Here is a 20,840-nt window from a genome sequence, read left to right as displayed (position 1 = left end):
GTTAATTGATGGACTGGAGTATTTTCTTGTAAAACATTCCAGTAATCTTTCAGAAAAATCTTCTTTTTTTTTAAAGTGTATAGTACATTAGTTTTTCTAAGTGAACTACTGCTTTAGATCCCGTATTCTGCTTTAATGACTGAGGCTGAATGCGACACAAACAGTCTTGCTGTGTCACATGTTTTATTTGCCGTTTGCACAAAGACAAACAAACTGAATCATTTATCAACAGATTCTTTAGATTCGTCCCTCTCTTCCTGTTTACACTCGTATGTGTTTGTGTGACTACATGAGTGAGTCAGTATTTCAGAAAATCTGTGAGGAGAGCTATTTCTAATTTTCGGTAATGTTTTATAGTCATTTATTGAGAGTCAGTTATTTTAGTATCATTGATATATTACAGTTTTTGCTAATATGTTGAATAAAATTGTATTATTTACTTTTACAATTAGCAATTTTCATGTGTTTTTATCATTTTTATTAGTTCTTTTTTAATATGTCTATATATGCTTTGTTCATTTTTATTTATTAATCTCAGTTTAGTTTGTTATTTTAGTACTTTTTGCTATTTTAATTTAGTTTCCTCTGGTTTTAAGTACCAAAATAAAATTTAACAGTTTTAGTTTTAGAGAATAATAATATCCCTGACGTGAGTCAATCATTGCAATGGAAGTAAACATTAACTAGTTGGTATTAATATTCATGCAAAATATGATTTTAAATCTGTTGCTTTAAGTGTTTTTTTTTATTTATTTATTTTTAGATTTGAACTCTGCTGTGTTGGACTCATGCTCACTGGTGTGTATTGTGAATAACAAGATCATGAGAGGTATGTTGGGTTTTTGCGATTAAATGCAATTCATTACAGAAACGGTATGTCAAGGATTTCATACTTTCTGTGGACTTCTCTGAAGAGACTTGCATGTATTAATTGTACTTAGAAAACATTTTGTGACTTTCATTAAATTAGATTTATTTTCCAGTAAAACAAGTGCTAAACAAAACTGCATAAAAGACTCATTCTGACTGAACGTATGATGAACCTAACTTGACCTTTGACCCCAAACAAACATTACATACCGATGCAGATGACGTCCATGAAGCCGTACATCCCATAACAGATCTGGAAGAGCAGGTCTTGGCGTTGCCACTTGGCCGAAGGGCTGAGAGACGACCACACCAGCCACGAGATGCTGGCGATGAGAAAGAGCGAACCCAAGATCGCCGCCGCGATCTGAACCTTCTCAATGACGGTGAGCGAGATCGCTTGCCACTTCATTAAAGCACAAAAGAGACGGAGAGAGCAGGGGATTTCAGTAATACTGCATTTCGCTCTTCTACTATTTAAGATTAAAGGTCAAGACATACACTTCCATTTTTAAAAGCTACATTTAAATGATTCAAAAATTCTTTTTTTAAATGCTACATTTAAATTATTCCAATGTTCTATGATTTGAAAACAGAAGATGGCTATGAACAATTTCTTTTCTTCTTTTTTGATTCTCTAAAAGAATCAGCTGCACAGTTAGTTAGGTTTGTATTGGTCAACAACATGATTCCTGACTCCCTAAACCCCAGTGATGGTGTAGTTAGATACAGATACACATTTGGAGTTTTATTGTTTGTAATATTCTTTATAAATGGCACTTCAGTTAAAAAATATAATACGACCACTACATACAGTATTGATTTTGCCTATTGCACTACCATTCAAAAGTTTGGGGTCAGTAAATGAATTACCATCTTTTTCAATAATTAATTCTTTTTTTTGTTTGTTTTTTTGCAACAACACTGTTGTGACAGCAAATACTTTTATTATGTAACAAAAGTGTTCTGTTTCAAATGAATGCTGTTCTTTTAAAGTTTCTACTCCTCAAGGAATCCTGAAATGAAATATATTACCATTCCCACAAAAATATATTGATAATAATCAGAAATGTTTGTTGAGCAGTAAATCATCATATTTTCATGATTTCTGAAGATCATGTGACACTGAAGACTGGAGGAATGATGCTGGAAATACAGCTGTGCATCACAGAAATAACTTAAAATGCATTCAAATATAAAAAAAAAAAAAAAAAATCTGAACTGTAATAATATTCCACATTATAACTGTTTTTAGTATTTTGATCAAATAAATGTAGGCCTGGTGACCATAAGAGATTTTTTTCAAACATATTAAGAGTTCTGAATGATAGTTTGTGTAAAAGTAAACTAATTCTTAATAGAATAATGAAGAATCCCAATCCATAATTAAATTCCTAAAGTATCATGCTGGCATGGTTTCGAGGGGTTGTACCTGCAGCGGGTTCTTGGTGCTGATGGCGATCACCTGGTACTTGTAGTAACAGAGTTCACAGGTCCACGAGCCTCTTTCACTGATCCACTTGATGAGACACGGCTGATGAGTGCTGCGGACAGAGCCATTGCAGCGACACGGGCTCAGCAGCTCACCCTGAACACACACACACACACACACACACACACACACATATTTGAGGAGTAGGAATTTGGTGCAGATGCTGAAACTTATATGACCAGAAAGTGATGAAATCCTTATGTTTGTAGTGAAAAAAATAAGAGCTTTACAACAGTATAACAGACTACTTAAAATGCATGTAAATATTTGTTGTCACTCTATATCTCCAATAACATGTCTTAGTAAGATGATATTTAAATGATTGATGATCAAAACAATGCAATGCAATACAATGATGAACAAATAAACGTTCTTTAAAAGCAAGATTGTATTTGATACTCATATTTGAACATGATTTTTCCAACAAATGTATCAAGTAAACTTATGTTGCTTCAGTCTAGTAATCATTCATCTTTAAATATTACTATACATTACTAAAAATGTCAAAATTAGTTTTGAAAATCAGTAAAGATTTCACAAAAAGCATGTTAAGTATAAGCTGAAGATTATTTTCGATGATGCTAAAAGACCTTTTACTTGCTAAGAAGTAAAGCATGAAGGCATGGAGTAGATTTCTCAGCACAGTTTTGATCATTTAGAGGCCTTCGAAATTCATGCATCAAATATGACAACTGTAGACTTAGGGTTAATCGTGGTATTTTTTTCTTTTGTTTGCTGTAAATGTATTTTTAAAAAGCTTTTATTCTCTAGACTGTTCCAATACCAGAGACTTATTGAATGTTTTATCTTGGTTCTTAGAAGCTGCAGTTGACAGTTCGGGCATTATGAAAAATGAAACTGTGTGAATTGACGATTTCAGAACAAATAATTTATCTTCCTCATGGACAGTGTATGAATTTTAAAACGAAAAGAGAAGTAAAGTCAAACATTGATTCAGAGTGGCTTGTTTAAGTGCAGTATATACATTAAACTGGATCTTCAGGAGCTTTTAGTTTTTTCCCTTCTATTCAAAGCATCCTGAAAGATTGCAGTTTACACAAAAATATAAACTGAATGATAACTGAAGATGATAATAATAATAAAAAGTAAAATAAAATAAAAACTAAATCTTGGCACCAAATGTTGAAGCACAAAATTATTAGAAGTATATAATATAATTTTTAGAAATATTTCTATGTGCTTTTCATTTTTTAATTCATTTGAATTATTATTAATTATTCAGTTTTTTTATTATTTTCCTTCGTCCTTCCCCTGATTTAAATGTTAATGTTATTGCTATTCAAATACTTGTATATTTGTGTATTATCATTAAACATTTTATTAATAAATTTTATTGATCTGCTTCATTTTAGGATAATGGGAATTAATAGTTGAACCATGGAAGTGTTTTTACCACTGAACAATTTTTTGTCTATTATATTCATTTTGATTAATAATAATAATAATATTATAATATTATTGTTCCTGTAGCTCAACTGGTAGAGCACTGCCTTTAGCAAGCAAGCAAGCGCAAGGTTGTGGGTTCGATTCCCCGGGAACACATGATATGTAAAAGTTGATAGCTTGAATGCACTGTAAGTCGCTTTGGATAAAAGCGTCTGCTAAATGCATGAATTTAATAATAATAATTTACTACCATTCAATCTCATTAGAAATGGACCGTTCTGCAGTCTGCATGTATGTATGCTTACAAGAGTATTCTAGAATTAGTTAAGCAACATCATCCCTGCAAAACTGGTTAAATCTGTTTTATAGTCAGTAGGCAGCTCTGTGTGTTTTGCACCAGATCCTCTAGTGTGTGTTACTCATGGCCTGTGCTGTGTGTGTAGATGAGAGTGTAACTGTAATGCGGACGGATGTAGACGTGTCTGTGAGGCGTAGCTGAGGAGGAGCAGACACAGGACCAGGTGCAGCGCAGTGTGAGCGCTCACCTTCGAGCAAACACTCGAGCACTAACGCTAGCGTCACGCTGACAGACATCCACACTCACACACACAACGTGCCCTCTAATATCTCTCCAGTGTATAAACCAAGTGCGAGTTAAACGTTTCAAAACTGTTTCTGGTGTCAAAACCCGAACACACAGATCAGGTCAGCTGAGGTTAAACTGATGCATTAATGCTCTGGGTGTTAAAGCTCAGGAGACATAATGGAGTCCTCGACTTTAAAACTCAATAAGGAGACACGCAAATCGACACGAGCAGACAAATATTTGTATTTCACGGAATTTTCAGAGAAACATCTGAAACAAAGTTGCTACTTGAATAAAACATGTCTGAGAACTCCATTGTGTCTCCTGAGCTGTAAAAGAGCTACTTTTTAACACACAGCACAGCTTTAAATCTAATGAAAATCTCATTTGTGATTATTATTTCCTCTGTGTCTCCTAGAGGAACATTTTTATTGCTCATTGGTTGCTCTTTTAGAGACTTAATGGGGTTCTCAGACTCAGTAAAAAAAAAAAAAAGTATTAACTTTATCTCAGAAACTTCTCATAAAATGAGTAAAAATATGAATAGACAAATGAGCAAGTAGCTGGATTTTCAACAGGCCTGACTTCTGTTTCATTAACATCATTACTCATAAAGTTGGGAAAAATAGCATGTATATTGATGCATGGATAGCAGCTCAGACTATTTGATCTTAACAGTATGAGAAATATTTGCGATCGCTGACTTTTGATGGCAGACTTTGGTGTCTTGCCAAATCTGAACACAGTTTGAGATATTGTCAAGATCTCTTGAGCAATGACGAGGAGAAACACCTGAGAAGACCTGAGATTCTCCATCAATGTCTGGGACAAACAATCAAAAGAGTCAAGAAATCTCATTCGTGCTTCTTGAGTGGAGCTCTCAGTAAAAGCCGCCTCGAGCTTAACTTAACGTGAGTATTACATAAGCACCTTCAGCCAAGAGGAGCGCTACCTCCGTCACAGCGTCGAGAGGAAATAGAGCGGGAGTGTTGGGACAGACACAGGCCTGTCTGCAGATGGACTTAGTGGGAGCGAGTTGGCCGGACAGTATGAGGAGAGCAGGAACAGCCAATGGGAGGAGAGCGGCACAGGAGGAGACGGGGAGCACGTCCAAACCTGCAGCCTAATCCACCTCCGTGTTCTCAGGCCACGAACCAGACGGCCATTACAACTGTGACAATCTGTTTCCCTTACTCCACCGAGAGCCACGCCACGGATAAAGAGTTCAATGCCGTTCATTTCACTCCTGTTCACGGTAGTGATAAGAAAACGTTCAGTAAATGCATGTAATGTGAACAGAAGTTGTTAATGAAGTGGCGTCACTCTCTTTTGGACAGTGATGGCTATTCTGTCCCTCGTGTTGTACTCCAGACATTTCCTTTTTTCAGAAAATTCTAGTTATTCTTATCACATTGAACTAAGACTATCTCAAGCCAACTACAAATTGCTTATACATTTCTAATAATGATATATCAAATGAATTCAGCTCAGTTTCAGAGTGAAAAGGGCCAAAATGATCCAACTTTTAACAACTTGGCCTATCGGTTACAAACTGAAAGAACACAAGTTGACAAAAAGATTGAATCCAAGATTTGGTGATAAAAGCATAATGAGAGAAAATGTGATGTATATCCAACTTTATAGAGCTATTCAATAGTTTACATTTTGTCAGAATATAAGCAATCACGCAGCCAACATTTATGTATATGTATATGTATGTATGTGTATGTGGGTTTGTGTATGATTAGTAATATAATCATTAGTTTAATTGGTAATATTCATTTCATTAAAGAATGGTTGAACATAAAGTTGTCGCAGAGCATTCAAAAATTGCCCCTTATGATGTATAGTCAACTCAACTTAAGTTAAAGAAATATAACTAAAGTTGCTTATATATTACATTCATATAGTACTCATGTATGCAATTGTATATATTGTACAGTATACTAGATTGCTTTCCATGAGTGTACTGTATGCGGGTACTTAATGTGTGTGTGTGTGTGTGTGTGTGTGTGTGTGTGTGTGTGTGTGTGTATATACATACATACAATCCAACTTAGATTAGTAATATTTCTTTTATTAAAGAAGGTTTGTACTTACTAGAGAGCTGCAAAGGAGCATTAAAATGGCCATTTTTTATGTTTCATTTGAGTTATGCAGCTTTTGACTTTATATAAATCTACAAAATGTATTTAAACACAGTCAGGTGTGTTAAACAGATCCAGGAGCAGCTGAAAGCTTGATCAAATAAGAATAAAAATGGCACGTCATGTCAGAACGGTTGGCGGCTCCAGTGCATTCCTGTGAGAAACAGCCATTAAGCTTGAAGCGTGTCACGGTTAATGTGCGGCGCGGGTCTGCAAAACCCAAAGTACCTTAGTCAGATTGTAACTCCCCCGTAAATCTGTGTCAGTCATGTGCCACTCTGAATTATGAATAAGTATGACTCGGAAATAAATAAACATCTGAGACGGTGTCGGGTGGAGAGAGACTCGAGGCGAACTCTCAGCTAGACTTCAAGGAAAGAGAGAAACCGAGTCACTGATTGACACCCTTTAAATGAAATAGCTGGTGTGATTAAAAACAGCGCTCCTGTCAGAGCTATGACACGCTTTAGCCTGTTTGACAACTGCATTTCTATGTCTTTTTTAAGGCAAGTTAAGAATTATCATTAAAACAACTGTTTAATCAACAAAAAAACATTTAATGTATGCAGGAAAGTTGCATTTGAACTGCTCTAGATTTTCCACAGTCTGGTGTCCTATTATGTTTTTTGAAACAGAAAGGCAAAAAATATAAGTTATTTGATCATTTTATATTTTTTAGAGAACTATTAGATACGTTTAATTATCTATTTTTCAACGAACATGAAATCAACCTATATATATATATATATATATATAAATATATACTGTCAAACCTTTTTTTAAGCTGTAAGATTATTGGAGTACATTTTATAAGAAAATGCTCTTTCAGTTTTTCTACTTATTTACTTAGTAACTTTAGTATTTTCTTGTAAAATGTTGAATTTAGTTTTTGTTTTGTTTTTTACAGTTACATATATATAAACAGTATTTACTGCGGTTTGACCTCTTGATGTTGATGATGAACGTTTGAAGGTTAAGCTCATTCTTGCACTGATCATTAGTACTCTGTTCACAGAAAGTGCCGAGTGCAGTAATCCATACGGAGATATCCATATCAGACCTACTTTCCAGATTAATGGCAAGTAGGTCATTTTACTAAATGTGTCAGACTGATTCCTTATTTGGTTCCATGTGAATTAAAACATCAGGATTAGACGAGATTTCATGTCCTGCGTTGATGTTGCTAGCTAAACAAACTGATAAACAACTAATTTTCCACATGCGAAAACAAAATTGTAAATATATAGTTGCCATACCGTCTAGATTCGATCCTGATTTTCAAAAAATAATAAGAAAACTCTAAGTAACAACAACAAAGGAACCTGAACTAATAATATTGTGTTTAAATATGTGCGTCCTACACATTTGTACTTATTACATGCCATCTAAGGCCTTTTGTAAGCCCTGCTTTCTGGTTTACAAACCACTTCCACTTTTCAGCAACATTCCCGCTGCTCTAAAGAGGCAAAATGAATTGAATCTGTCGTAAATAACAAAATATATGCCAGGGAAGGGGCTGCCTTTGACTCTTAATGATGCACGAATGTACCGAACAACAAAAGGCGGCACATAAGCGCAGCCTTAAGCCGTTCTGAAATAGCATTTTCCATCATTGGCTCGCTGGAGGGACATTGAGTATTTGGGCCTCCATTCAGTGTGATGTGAATGTAATGTGGCAGAGAAGTGGAGTGTAGACCTGTGTTATTGTGAACGCACAGAGCCAGGCCTCCACAGGATTACAGCATGCAAAATAATGCATCCTTATCCGGTGCAGCCATAAAGGCATCGAGAAGAGCGGTGCTAGCCGTTTGTCTTCATGTCGCTTCTGAAGCTCTCTATTACATCAACCGACTGAACAGTGGACTAAAATAAAATATTTATTTTATTATCAGATTTGGAGAAATGTAGCATTGCATCAATGGATGCTCTGCAGTGAATGGGTGCCGTCAGAATGAGAGTGATAAAAAACATGACAATAATCCACAGCACTCCAGTCCATCAGTTATCATCTGGAGAAGACAAAAGATGCATGTTTGTCTTTAAGATACAAATCCATTATTAAGGCATTTTAACTTTAAACCATTGCTTCCAGCATAGCTAAGAGTCTATAATCCATAATAACGCTTCCTTTTTCCTTTGTTGTCTCTCACATCAAAATCCACCCACATATTTGTTAAGAGCTGTTTTGGACTGTAAACAGCTTGTAAATGGTGCTTTACTTGTGCAGATTTCTCTCCTGATTCAAACCAGACGACCTCTTCACTGGAGGAAGCGTTATGGATAATGGACTTAAGATTTAGACGGAAACACTGGTTTTAATGTTTAATGTTTTAATGATGGATTTGTTTCTTTTGTCTTCTCCAGATGCTAACTGATGGACTGGAGTGTTGTGGATTATTGTGATGTTTTTATCAGACTCTCATTCTGACGGCACCCATTCACTGCAGAGCATCCATTGATGAGACACTGATGCAATGCTACATTTCTCCAAACCTGATGAAGAAACTAACTCCTCTTAATCTTAAATGACCAGGGGTTAGTTTACTACACTTACAGCAGACTTACATTTTTAGATGAACTTTTCCTTTAATTGTGGACTGTGACTGTATCTAACTGTTTCTACAATTTGACATGTACCATAACACTTGTTTGTTGTTGTAAATGACAGAAGAACACTCTAACACGTTTCTCTGCTTCTCAAACACAGCTAAACTCTTCCCTGGCTTCCTCATAAATCTCTTCGTCTGATAAGATGGCAGTACAGCTGCTCAAGCTGAAGTTCTCTGGGGTAAAAGTGTTTGTGTGAGGCACATAATACTACAGGGATCTCAACAGCAGATGGATTCTCTCTCTCGTCTGAATCTGTGAGAAGCTTCACCACTTGATCACTTCACTAGATGAAAGTTATTTTCTGGGTTCAACACAAGTTCTCATATAAAAAAATAAAAAAAACTCACCGTTACAGTAATGCACAAAGACAGTTTTCCAGAGGGTTTAAAAGAGCAGAAATGTAAAGCTTGCGATTTATAATTTTGTACATTAATTATTTAGTGAAAACCTGTATTTATTTTGACATACTGTGTCTGCATTGTTCTTTCCAAACTAAAGTGAGGTTACTTTATAAATGCATGAACTTCTGGTGAGGTGCTGGAAGATGATGAAACTATATTACGAAAGGCATCAGCAGGTTGCACACTTCTGAGGGATCATATGCCAGCCAAAAAAACTACAAAATAAGACTGCAAGGGAATCGCTCTCCAAAGGTAATATAGACCTCACTGAATGTAAACTGTCTCTATCCTCATGCATAGTGTCCACAGTACTTTTTCTTCATTGTTTTTGTCTTGTTTTCAAGGACAGATATCTGCACATTCTTAAATCAAGATTCTTTTACTTAAAAACAAAATGGTTTAGGATATTACATATTGTTTTCTGAATAAAAAGTATTTAAAGAGTCTAAACAGTTTATAAAAACATCACAATAATTGACACTTAATCCACAGCACTCCAGTCCATCAGTTAACATCTGGAGAAGTGAAAACCTGTGTATCTGTAAGAAACAAATCCATCACTAAGACGATTTAAATGTAAATCATTGCTTCTAGCTAAAATAAGAGTCCATAATCTGTAATAACGCATCCTCCAGTGGAAAAGTCAACTCCTGTTGGCTCTCACATCAAAATCCATCCACATCTGTGCAGATTTCTCTCCTGATTCAAAAGTTAAAAACATATTAATGGTTGATTTGCCTCTTGGCTTTTGGCTTCACAAGACATTAACTGATGGACTGGAGCGGTGTGTATTATTTTGATGTTTTTATCAGCTGTTTGGACTCTCATTCTGACGGCACCCATTCACTGCAGAGGATCCATTGGTGAGACACTGATGCAATGCTACATTTCTCCAAATCTGATGAAGAAACAAACTCATTCACATTGTGATCGTGACATTGAGGTTCAAGGTAAAGGTTTACACAGACAAGGTACTAATTCTACACTCCTTCAAATTGAACACCACAGTATGATGTTTAAATCTTTTGAAGCAAACTGTAAATGCTTTAGAGCTGAACTTGCATTGAACCCAAAGTCATCTCTTGTGCTTTCCAGATCTAGTCGAGATGCATTTGCGAAGACAAAGATTGTCTGGTTAATGCAATATGACCTGATACTTCAAGAACAATCATTACATTTAAAACAAAACACCAGTAAAAGATCATAACAGAGTGCTAGTCTTACACATTTAAACAGGATGTTTTTATAGCGCCATTGAACTACAGCCTGCTGAATCAGCAGAAAACAGGCATTAATCAGTCAGACAGCAACAAAAGACAGAAAATCAAAGCTCTGCCCTTCATCTAGACATGTCTTTCCATCATGTAGTATCTGTAAGACATCAGTTCTGCTTGTCTCTGCGCACAGAAAGCACAAGAGAGAAGATTTGATCACTGTCTAACTGAAACAATCGTCTGAAATCATCCCCTCGGGTTCGTCTGCTCTCTTTACACGTACAGCAGAGCTTCTCAAAGACATCACGCTGCTCGCTTTGGGGCAGCAATCTTATAATTGCGTGAACACAATGGGTTTGTTTAAATCTGAATTAAAAATTGTGTCATTATGGAGCGGTTAATAAAAACACTAAGCACCTCGGAGGAGCTTTCTCTGATTCATAAATGCAATAAACACATATGCTGAGCATTTCTGCTGTTATTGTCAAGGAAGAAGAGATGCAGTTCATTTAACACGCTTTAACCTTTTGTGAAATACTTAAAATAAATTTTCCATCTGTGACAACGTGCCCCATTACAGTGGAAATAAGACATTAGAAAGCTTATTTTTTAGCTTTAAGCAATTCAGTTATTTAATTGCTTTTTAAAGCAACAAAATTAATTAATTTTAAGCAATTACAAAACACAACGCAAATAATATAAGAGGTACAATTTAAAAAATTATTTTTTTGAAGTTGTAAATAAAATTTACTGGAGTACGTTTTGCAAGAAAATACAATTCTTTAAAATGTATTTAATGTTACTTGTATTTGTCAATATTTGTGACAATTATTAGCAATTTCTGAGTGAAAACTTTCTGCATTAAATATTTTTTTCAGTGTCATTATGAAATTATTTTTCAAAGTTGTAAATAAAAGAAATTATTGGAGTTTGTTTACCAAGAAAGTACTATTTCTTAAATTTTTTTTTATTTAGTTCTTTTTTACATTTAAAAACAATGTGTGAGTGAAAATTGTTTTATGTCAAACGAATTATGAGATATAAAAGCTATCCTCTCCATTAATAATAAAAGTGGTGCATTTACTTTGAAACTCTACACTCAAATTGCTAGTACATTTCACAATTAAGCGCAAATAAATACCAAGTAAAACAAATCAGAAATTATACATTCTTGTAAAACATACTTTATTTTACAATTTTGAAAAAACATATATATATTTTTTTTTTCACAGTGTATCTTATAGTAGCATGACAAATATCAGCGGTGTCCTCTGTAACTAGTGTTTAAAGGTGTTTGCTCTTTACCCTCTGAGGAGGAAAGTGGATCCCTCTCTGTCGACTCGCCTCAGGTTTCCTTCTTTCAGTGCAGGTGAGGATCATCTCAGGTAACATGGGAGTTATTTAGCACAGTTTGTATGCTATAACACTCAACACACGCCGGTATTTCATTTACCCTGACTTGGCACGAGCTCAAATGTATCAGTGAATTAAATGTCGTTCTGTTGTAAGTTCTGGTGAATCACCTTCCCTTTGGGTGAAGACGGTGCAGAGGTCTTTGAAGTGGAAGCAATTTGCATATCGTCATGAATTATTTATGAGGCCTGCTCTGAGCTACAGTTTTCCTACTAAAACAAGGCGCATTAAGAAAAGTAAATACTCCACTGCCATTTGCAGGGCCGTGACCTTAAAATCATAAGGTTAATTCAAACAGGACTCATGGAAATGAATAAAATCTTTAAAAGTCATAAACATTTCTGGAGAAATCTAAATCATCTAGTTATGCATGGATAAAAAGTTTTCTTTGGAGGTGCAGTCTCGGGCAAGTCATAGCAATTAAACTGGAAAAAATAAATTATTTAATGCAAAATTAACATAATAATGTTATAATTTTATAACATATAATAAATCATTAAGACATGCTATTGAAATTCATTGGTCAAAAGTATGAGAATCCTTTCGCTGGCGTTAAAGTTTGATCATTTTACTTACTGAGAGCATCCTTGTCTTGAACGTTTTAAATCTTGAAAAATATATTTATGTAAATTGCACTCTTACCTTTTTTTCTACCTTATGTGATACAACTAGACTACACCATAAAAACTGACAAGTTTCATTTGAAGCGCTGTCTGCACATCTGTGCATTGTGCTTGTGGGAGTGGCCAATGGCTCTATCTCATGAATATTTAATTAACTGGGCCCAGGCAAAGAATGCAGGTGTAAATGGACTTTAATTAGTAGTTGTTGGTAATTAATATAGATGTGTGTGTATCTGTGTGTGTGTGTGTGTGTGTGTGTGTGTGTGTGTGTGTTTACAGTTCTAATAACTGTTGGGGTGTTTTGTATTGTTTTCTAGTGCCTGCTGTAACTGAGCTGACACTTTTTTTTCAAGTACATGTTTTGGTCTGTTATAAATTAAAAACTTTAATAGGAGAAAAGCAACACAAACCTTATAAAAAGAAAACATGTTTTTTCGAAGTTCAAATTTTTTGTAAAAATGGAAACTTGTAACAGAAACCCAAAAGTGTTGCTTATCTATTTTATATTATATCCACTTAATTTTGCAACACAGAAGTGAACTATTTCTCTGTGAATGTGTGAGACTTCCGGTTCATCCCTTAAAGAATACCAAAGAGTTGAAAACGGTAAAGTTAGGCCTACAATCTGGTGTGTTCATAGACAGGGTTATAAATGAAAATATGATTAAAATGACACTGGAAGTCTTGCACATAAATTACAAACGGCGCAGCTGCTGTTACATTAATTACAAATTCACGAGTCTTAATTTAAAATTGTAATTAGTAGTGCAATTACTCAATATAGGACTAATTGTATTGGAACTCAATCAAAATTTTTGCGTAAACTTTACACTCTTAGAAAAAAGGGTTCATTGGGGTTCTATATAGAACCATAGGGTTCTTTACTCAACTCCAAAGAACCTTTTATGCTAAAAAGGTTCTTTAATGACAAGAAATAACCCTTTTGGCACAAAGGTTCTTTGGGCTATTATTCATTCATATATTATATTGTTCTGCAACATCTTGTATTTGTAATTAAATTATTGTTTGTAGTAACTTAATATCACATTTTAATCATGCTGATTTTTGGAGAAAAACTGAAATGGCACTCTTCGTGTGATATGAATTAACTAAATAAAATTATATAAAATGATATATATATTCTAACCCCCATATCTTGAATTTTGTGATCATTTACATGCATTCATAAATAATGCAGTGAAAGAACACACTCAAAATGAAAACACGTGTATGACTTAATCATGTAACTTTACAATCCCACTACGAACTCCCGAACTGACTCAAATTATTCGCGAGCCCGTTCTGAACTCCTGAACTGACCCAAATGATTAACGAACACGCTACAAACTCCCGAAGTGATTCAAATGATTCGCGAACCCGCTTTGAACTCCCGAACTGACTCAAATGATTCGCGATCCCCCAACTGACACAAATGATTCGCTATCCTGCTACGAACTCCCTAACTGACTCAAATGATTCGCTATCCCGCTACGAACTCCCGAACTGACTCAAATGATTCGCGATCCCGCTACGAACTCCCGAACTGACTCAAATGATTCGCGATCCCCCAACTGACACAAATGATTCGCTATCCTGCTACGAACTCCCTAACTGACTCAAATGATTCGCTATCCCGCTACGAACTCCCGAACTGACTCAAATGATTCGCGATCCCCCAACTGACACAAATGATTCGCGAACCCGCTTTGGACTCCCGGACTGACATAAATGATTCGCCATCCTGCTACGAACTCCCGAACTGACTCAAATGTTTCGCGATCCCCCAACTGACACAAATGATTCGCGGTCCTGCTACGAACTCCCTGACTCCCTGGTTGTTCTGAGTCGAAAGTACGATACAGAAAACTAACGTTACATCAGTATATCATCATAAACGCAGCCGTTTTTGTCTTATGTGAACATAAACAGATGAGAAAGAAAACACACATGTGCAGTATTTTTGCTTAAAGAGACAACAGGCTAGTAAACGCGCTGCCTGTCATTAATGTTAATCAAAGAACAAAAGAAAATCATTCACTGATCATGACTGAATATATTTAATAACTTTACTTGATTAATCTTTATTTTATTTATAAAAAGAAATATATGAAGTGTTTTTACATTTTTTATTATCAGAAATGTACCTGAAATTTAGTTTAGTTGTATTTATTTATGATATTGCTAATTGATTTGTTTGTTCCTTTCTTATTACTGACCTATCTTACTACTTTAACACTTTAATATTTGAAATTTATATAAATCTAGTTGTTTTTGCTATGGTATTTTTTTTTAATCACAGGCAAAATTCTTCTTGCAGTGTTTTGTAGGCTGCTGATTTTTTTTCATGTTATTCAGCTGCAACAGAATGCTTTGTAAAAAATGTTTGACATTTAAATGTTTGACTTAATTTTTTTGATATTGGATTTTTTATCTTATTGTAATCTAAACTAGGAATCGATAAGAATCGGAATCGATAAAATTCAAACGATACCCAACCCTAGTAAGAAATGTTACGAACATAGATAAAATAACTGCTGATAGTCAATCATATTTTCTGTGAACTATGAGGGCAAAAAATAAATAAATAAATAATCGTTCAATAATCGTAATCGAGGCAAAATGTTCAATTAATTGAGTGTGACGAGTGGGGCGGGGCAGAGAGATGTGGGAACGAGCGAGGCCGGTAGAGTGATTGGGAAATCCGCGACACCTGCGCCCCACCACCGGTCTCGAGTCCCACAGAGGAGATGGAAGGATATAAAACTGGAGCGACGATAGTGAAGGACGAGAGAGGACCAGGCCTGGGCCATTATTTTATGTTTTGCTTTTTATTTATGCGCACCAGTCGTCCGTGAGGGGCTGGTGCGCTGTTTTGTGTTTATTTTGAATTAAAGTCTTTGTTTGATTGTCTGCCGGTTCCCACCTCCTTCTTCCGGATGAATATGGAGATTTCATCATGACATCGAGGTTTTGATTTTAGGCCATAATCGTCCAGCCCTACAACATCATACAGTTACTTGACAAGACCGTTATGACTTTTTATATTTTTTTCGTAGTTATCACTGAACAAGTATGTAGTGTTAAACTAAAATAATTATTAATTTATAAAATAATATCTCATGCAAGCAGAAAGATGTCATGACAAACGTTTAGTGATCATTTGAACATGACTGAATTTATTCAATGCGCACATTTTCATTATGCACTTTAAGCGAGTCTTAATGTTAATATAGGTAAAATTACTCTTGCAACGCTCCGACAACAATGCGGTGTTTGATTTGCTCTCTTTTCACTCATAAAGTTTACATTCGTTCACTTCTGGCGCTGATCCCCTAGCTCACCTGTTATCTAGCAAACACCAGACTGTGTCAGCTTCAGCCGAGTATTCAGGCAGAATTATTCCTTGTCCGTTATTCGTTTTTTAAGCCATTATCCTTGCCATTCCGAATAAGGTGTCGGCTTCAGGCACAACCCTAATTATTACATTACATATTTTATTTTTACATGCAACATAGATAAGGTCATATAGTAACAGCTCAACGCAATATTGTAATTCTAAAATTCACGTCCTACTTTCAAACACTTTGTATGCATTATGGTTAATGCATGCTGGAGTAATTGATTGTTTCCGACAGCCCCGAGTAGTCTATGGAAGCACTAGTACAGAATGACAAAAATTTCGCTGTATTTATGTGCGCATGCCCAGTAGAGCCAAACATATCCCTTCTAGCCTTAACTGCGCGCATTTGTTATATCCCGAGCTTTGCGTGTGTTTGTGCACTGTGCCAAGGTATCAGTCAAATACATTTTTGACCACAGACATAATGTCAGCAAAAGCAGCATTATTAAGTAAATAAAATGAAAATAAAGTACATAAAAATAATTTGACCTTACAGCTCCAAACTCTGTTCTAGAGGGCCGGTGTCCATTATAGTTTAGCTCCCAGGGTCGGACTGAGGGTAAAACCAGTACTCATTACCAGGGCCCCAAAGGAAGAGAGGGCCCTTGAAAAGTATGAATCTGAAATATATTTTATTTTCCCTAGATAGTTTCATGGTTGGGGGGCATGGGAGCACATCAGGACTGCCTATGCATAGGGCCCAGGAACTTCTGTAATGCCCCTGTTAGCTGTAGGACCCCTGTCCTACAGAGTTGTTACTTTGCTCATGCTTTTTGATCATTACAACTGATAATGTAAAATTATTTTCTTAGAATAGGAGATATGCTGACTCTCGTATCACAAACATTATCAGTAGTAAGTATGTGGTCTTGAAGAGGACACTTTTTTCTTTCATTTGGACTCGGTCTTGACTTGGACTCAAAACTTTTGGACTTGGACTCGAACCTCTTTGGACTCAGTCTTGACTAGTCCTGGACTTGGACTTGACTTGGACTCGACAAAGCTGGACTTGACTACAGCTCTACTCAAATGATTGAGTCAGTTCATTACGAAAACCCACTACGAATTCCCGAAATGACTCAAATGATTCACGATCCCCCAACTGACTCAAATGATTCACGAACCCGCTACGAACTCCCCAACTGACTCAAATGATTCGTGATCCTGCTACGACCTCCCCAACTGACTCAAATGATTCGTGATCCTGCTACGAACTCTCGAACTGACTCAAATGATTCGCGATTCCGCTCCAAATTCTCGAACTGATTCAAATGAACCGCGAAGCCGGAATGATTCTAACTGATTCCAATGATCCGCAATCCCCCAACTGACACAAATGATTCGCGATCTGGCTACGAACTCCCGAACTGACTCAAATGATTCGCGATCCCCCAACTGACACAAATGATTCGCGAACCCGCTTTGAACTCCCGGACTGACACAAATGATTCGCGATCCTGCTACGAACTCCCGAACTGACTCAAATGATTCGTGATCCCCCAACTGATTCAAATGATTCCCGAACCTGCTACTAAACGACCCGCTACGATCTATCTCTATTTTTACCCAAAAATACGCATTAATCAGACGAAATGACTGACAACATAGGCACTATTTTCTCTAATACATTATAAACTGTTGCCCCCATCAAATTGAAAAAGGTTAGAGAAAAACGTACTGTGCCATGGTATAACAGTAATACTCACTCTCTCAAGAAAGAAATTCATAGTCTTAAACGCAAATGGAGAAAAACTAACTCGGAAGTTTTTAGAATTGCATGGAAAAACAGTACCTATGTCCAGCTATTGACTGGCTCTAAAAACTGCTAGGGCAGAGCATATACACAAACTCATTGAAAATAACCAAAACAATCCAAGGTTTTTATTTAGCACAGTGGCTAAATTAACAAATTACCAGACGCCACCTGATTCAAATATTGCACCAACATTAAATAGTGATGATTTTATGAATTTCTTCACTGATAAAATAGATAACATTAGAAATGCAATAGCGAATGTAGATTCTACAGCGTCTAACACTTCAGTTTCTTCCATCGCACCCAAAGATAAACTGCAGTGCTTTACAATAATTCCTTACATTTATATAATAATTCCTTACATTTATATATGTCTTACATTTATAAATGTAATTCCTTACATTTATATATATATATATATATATATATATATATATATATATATATATATATATGTATATATATATATATATGTATATATATATATATGTATACATAGTCAGGGGGTATCTCCTCATCCACCACCAGTGTGCAGCATCCACCTGGATGATGCGACGGCAGCCATAGTGCTCTAGAACGCCCACCACACACCAGCTTACTGGTGGAGAGGAGACGGAGTGATGAAGCCAATCAGCAGATATGGGGATTGTTAGGAGGCCACGGTGGTCAGAGGCCAATGGGCGAATTTAGCCAGGATGCCGAGGTCACACCTCTACTCTTTTCGAAAGACATTCTGGGATTTTTAATGACCACAGAGAGTCAGGACCTCAGTTTAACGTCTCATCCGAAGGACGGAAGAGCTAAATAAACTTATCACTGTATCTTAACCAACAACATCTTTATTAGATCATGTACCCGCTAAATTACTGAAAGAGTTGTTACCGGTAGCTGAAGAACCGCTTCTCAATATCATTAACTCGTCGTTATCTTTAGTTCACGTCCCAAAACCATTCAAGCTGGTGGTTATCAAGCCTCTTATTAAGAAACCAAAACTAGATCCTGGTGTACTGGCAAATTACAGGCCTATTTCAAATCTTCCATTTATGTCTAAAATTTTAGAAAATGTTGTGTCTGCTCAATTGAGCACCTTCCTGCATAAAAATGATCTGTATGAAGAATTTAAGTCAGGTTTCAGGCCCCACCATAGCACAGAAACTGCACTTGTTAAAATTACAAATGACCTGCTCCTTGCGTCAGATAAAGGCTGCATCTCATTTCTAGTCTTACTTGATCTTAGTGTTGCGTTCGACACCATAGATCATGACATACTCATAGATCGATTACAAAACTATACAGGTATTCAAGGGCAGGCTCTAAAATGGTTTAGATCCTACCTGTCTGATCGCTACCATTTTGTTGACTTAAATGGGGTGTCATCTCATTCATCATCAGTAAAATATGGAGTGCCACAAGGATCCGTCCCAGGTCCGCTTCTATTTTCAAAATACATGTTGCCCCTTGGTAATATTATTAGAAAATACGAAATTAGCTTCCACTGTTATGCTGATGATACTCAGCGAGACCAGATGAAACCTCTCAATTATCTAAGCTAACAGAGTGTGTTAAAAATGTAAAAGATTGGATGACAAATAATTTTCTCTGATTAAATTCGGATAAGACAGAGATATATTAATTATTGGATCAAAAAACACTACACAGAATCTTGTAGATTACAATCTGCAACTAAACGGATGTATTGCTACTCTACAGTCCTCTACAGTCAGAAATCTGGGTGTTATATTAGACAGCAATTTGTCTTTTGAAAATCATATTTCCAATATTCCTGCATTCTTCCATCTTAGAAACATCGCCAAGCTACGAAACATGTTATCTCTGTTTCTGATGCAGAAAAGCTAGTTCATGCATTCATGACCTAAATGCAGCAGCTAGAGTCCTTACGAGGTCAAGAAAATATGATCATATCACCCAAATTTTACAGTCTCTGCACTGGCTACCTATTAAGTTCCGTATCAGTTACAAATTATCATTACTTACCTATAAGGCCCTAAATGGTTTAGCTCCTGTGTACCTAACTAGCCTTCTACCACGCTACAACCCATCACGCTCCCTGAGGTCACAAAACGCTGGACTTTTGGTAGTTCCTAGGATAGCAAAGTCCACTAAAGGAGGCAGAGCTTTCTCACATTTGGCTCCCAAACTCTGGAATAGCCTTCCTGATAATGTTCGGGGTTCAGACACACTCTCTCTGTTTAAATCTAGATTAAAAACGCATCTCTTTCGCCATGCATTCGAATAATGTATCTCTTAAATTGTGAGTGTAGTTGCATCTGATCAAATGTGCATTTTTATTTAACTGTGCATTTTTATTTAACATATTTAACTGGATCCACAACACCTGAGAAGAGATGATGCTGACCCTCAGAGGACCTCAGATGATGCTAACCCTGAATCAACAAACAGAACTAATAATTATTGCTACATGTGTGACTGCATCATATAATAATTATTAATTAATAATATTAATAATGTTAATCGTCTAGCTGACTACGTCTTGTATTAATGTTTTCTAAAAATCCTGTCAAACGCGCACAAACTGACAGTCACCACCATAAGCTACTACTAAATATTGTAGAAACATAATTTTCTGTAAAGTTGCTTTCTAACGATATGTATTGTAAAAAGCGCTATACAAATTCGCGATCCCCCAACCTACTCAAATGATTCGCGATCCCCCAACTGACTCAAATGATTCCCGATCCCCCAACTGACTCAAATGATTCGCGAACCCGCTACGAACTCCCGAACTGACTCAAATGATTCGCGATCCTCCAACTGACTAAAATGATTTGCGATCCCGCTACGAACTCCCGAACTGACTCAAATGATTCGCGATCCCCCAACCTACTCAAATGATTCGCGATCCCGCTACGAACTCCCAATCTGATTCAAATGATTCGCGATCC

At 36.2% G+C, this 20,840-nt stretch overlaps 1 protein-coding gene across 1 annotated transcript in view; it reads right to left on the bottom strand.

The window, feature by feature from the left end:
* marchf4b (membrane associated ring-CH-type finger 4b) overlaps positions 1-20,840 on the bottom strand; it is a 30,048-nt gene that overhangs the window by 6,582 nt on the left and 2,626 nt on the right. Inside the window, exons 2-3 of the mRNA XM_052564694.1 lie at positions 2,300-2,455; positions 1,081-1,273 (exon numbers count right to left, since the gene is read on the bottom strand). Of these exons, the coding sequence (XP_052420654.1) occupies positions 1,081-1,273; positions 2,300-2,455 (349 nt within the window). The remainder of the gene's footprint in view (positions 1-1,080; positions 1,274-2,299; positions 2,456-20,840) is intronic.

The sequence above is a fragment of the Carassius gibelio genome, chromosome B9, assembly GCF_023724105.1.
Source record: "Carassius gibelio isolate Cgi1373 ecotype wild population from Czech Republic chromosome B9, carGib1.2-hapl.c, whole genome shotgun sequence".
NCBI classification, from domain to species: Eukaryota; Metazoa; Chordata; class Actinopteri; order Cypriniformes; family Cyprinidae; genus Carassius; species Carassius gibelio.
Note: the sequence above shows the minus strand (reverse complement) of the source record. Positions and strands in the feature narration are given on the sequence as shown.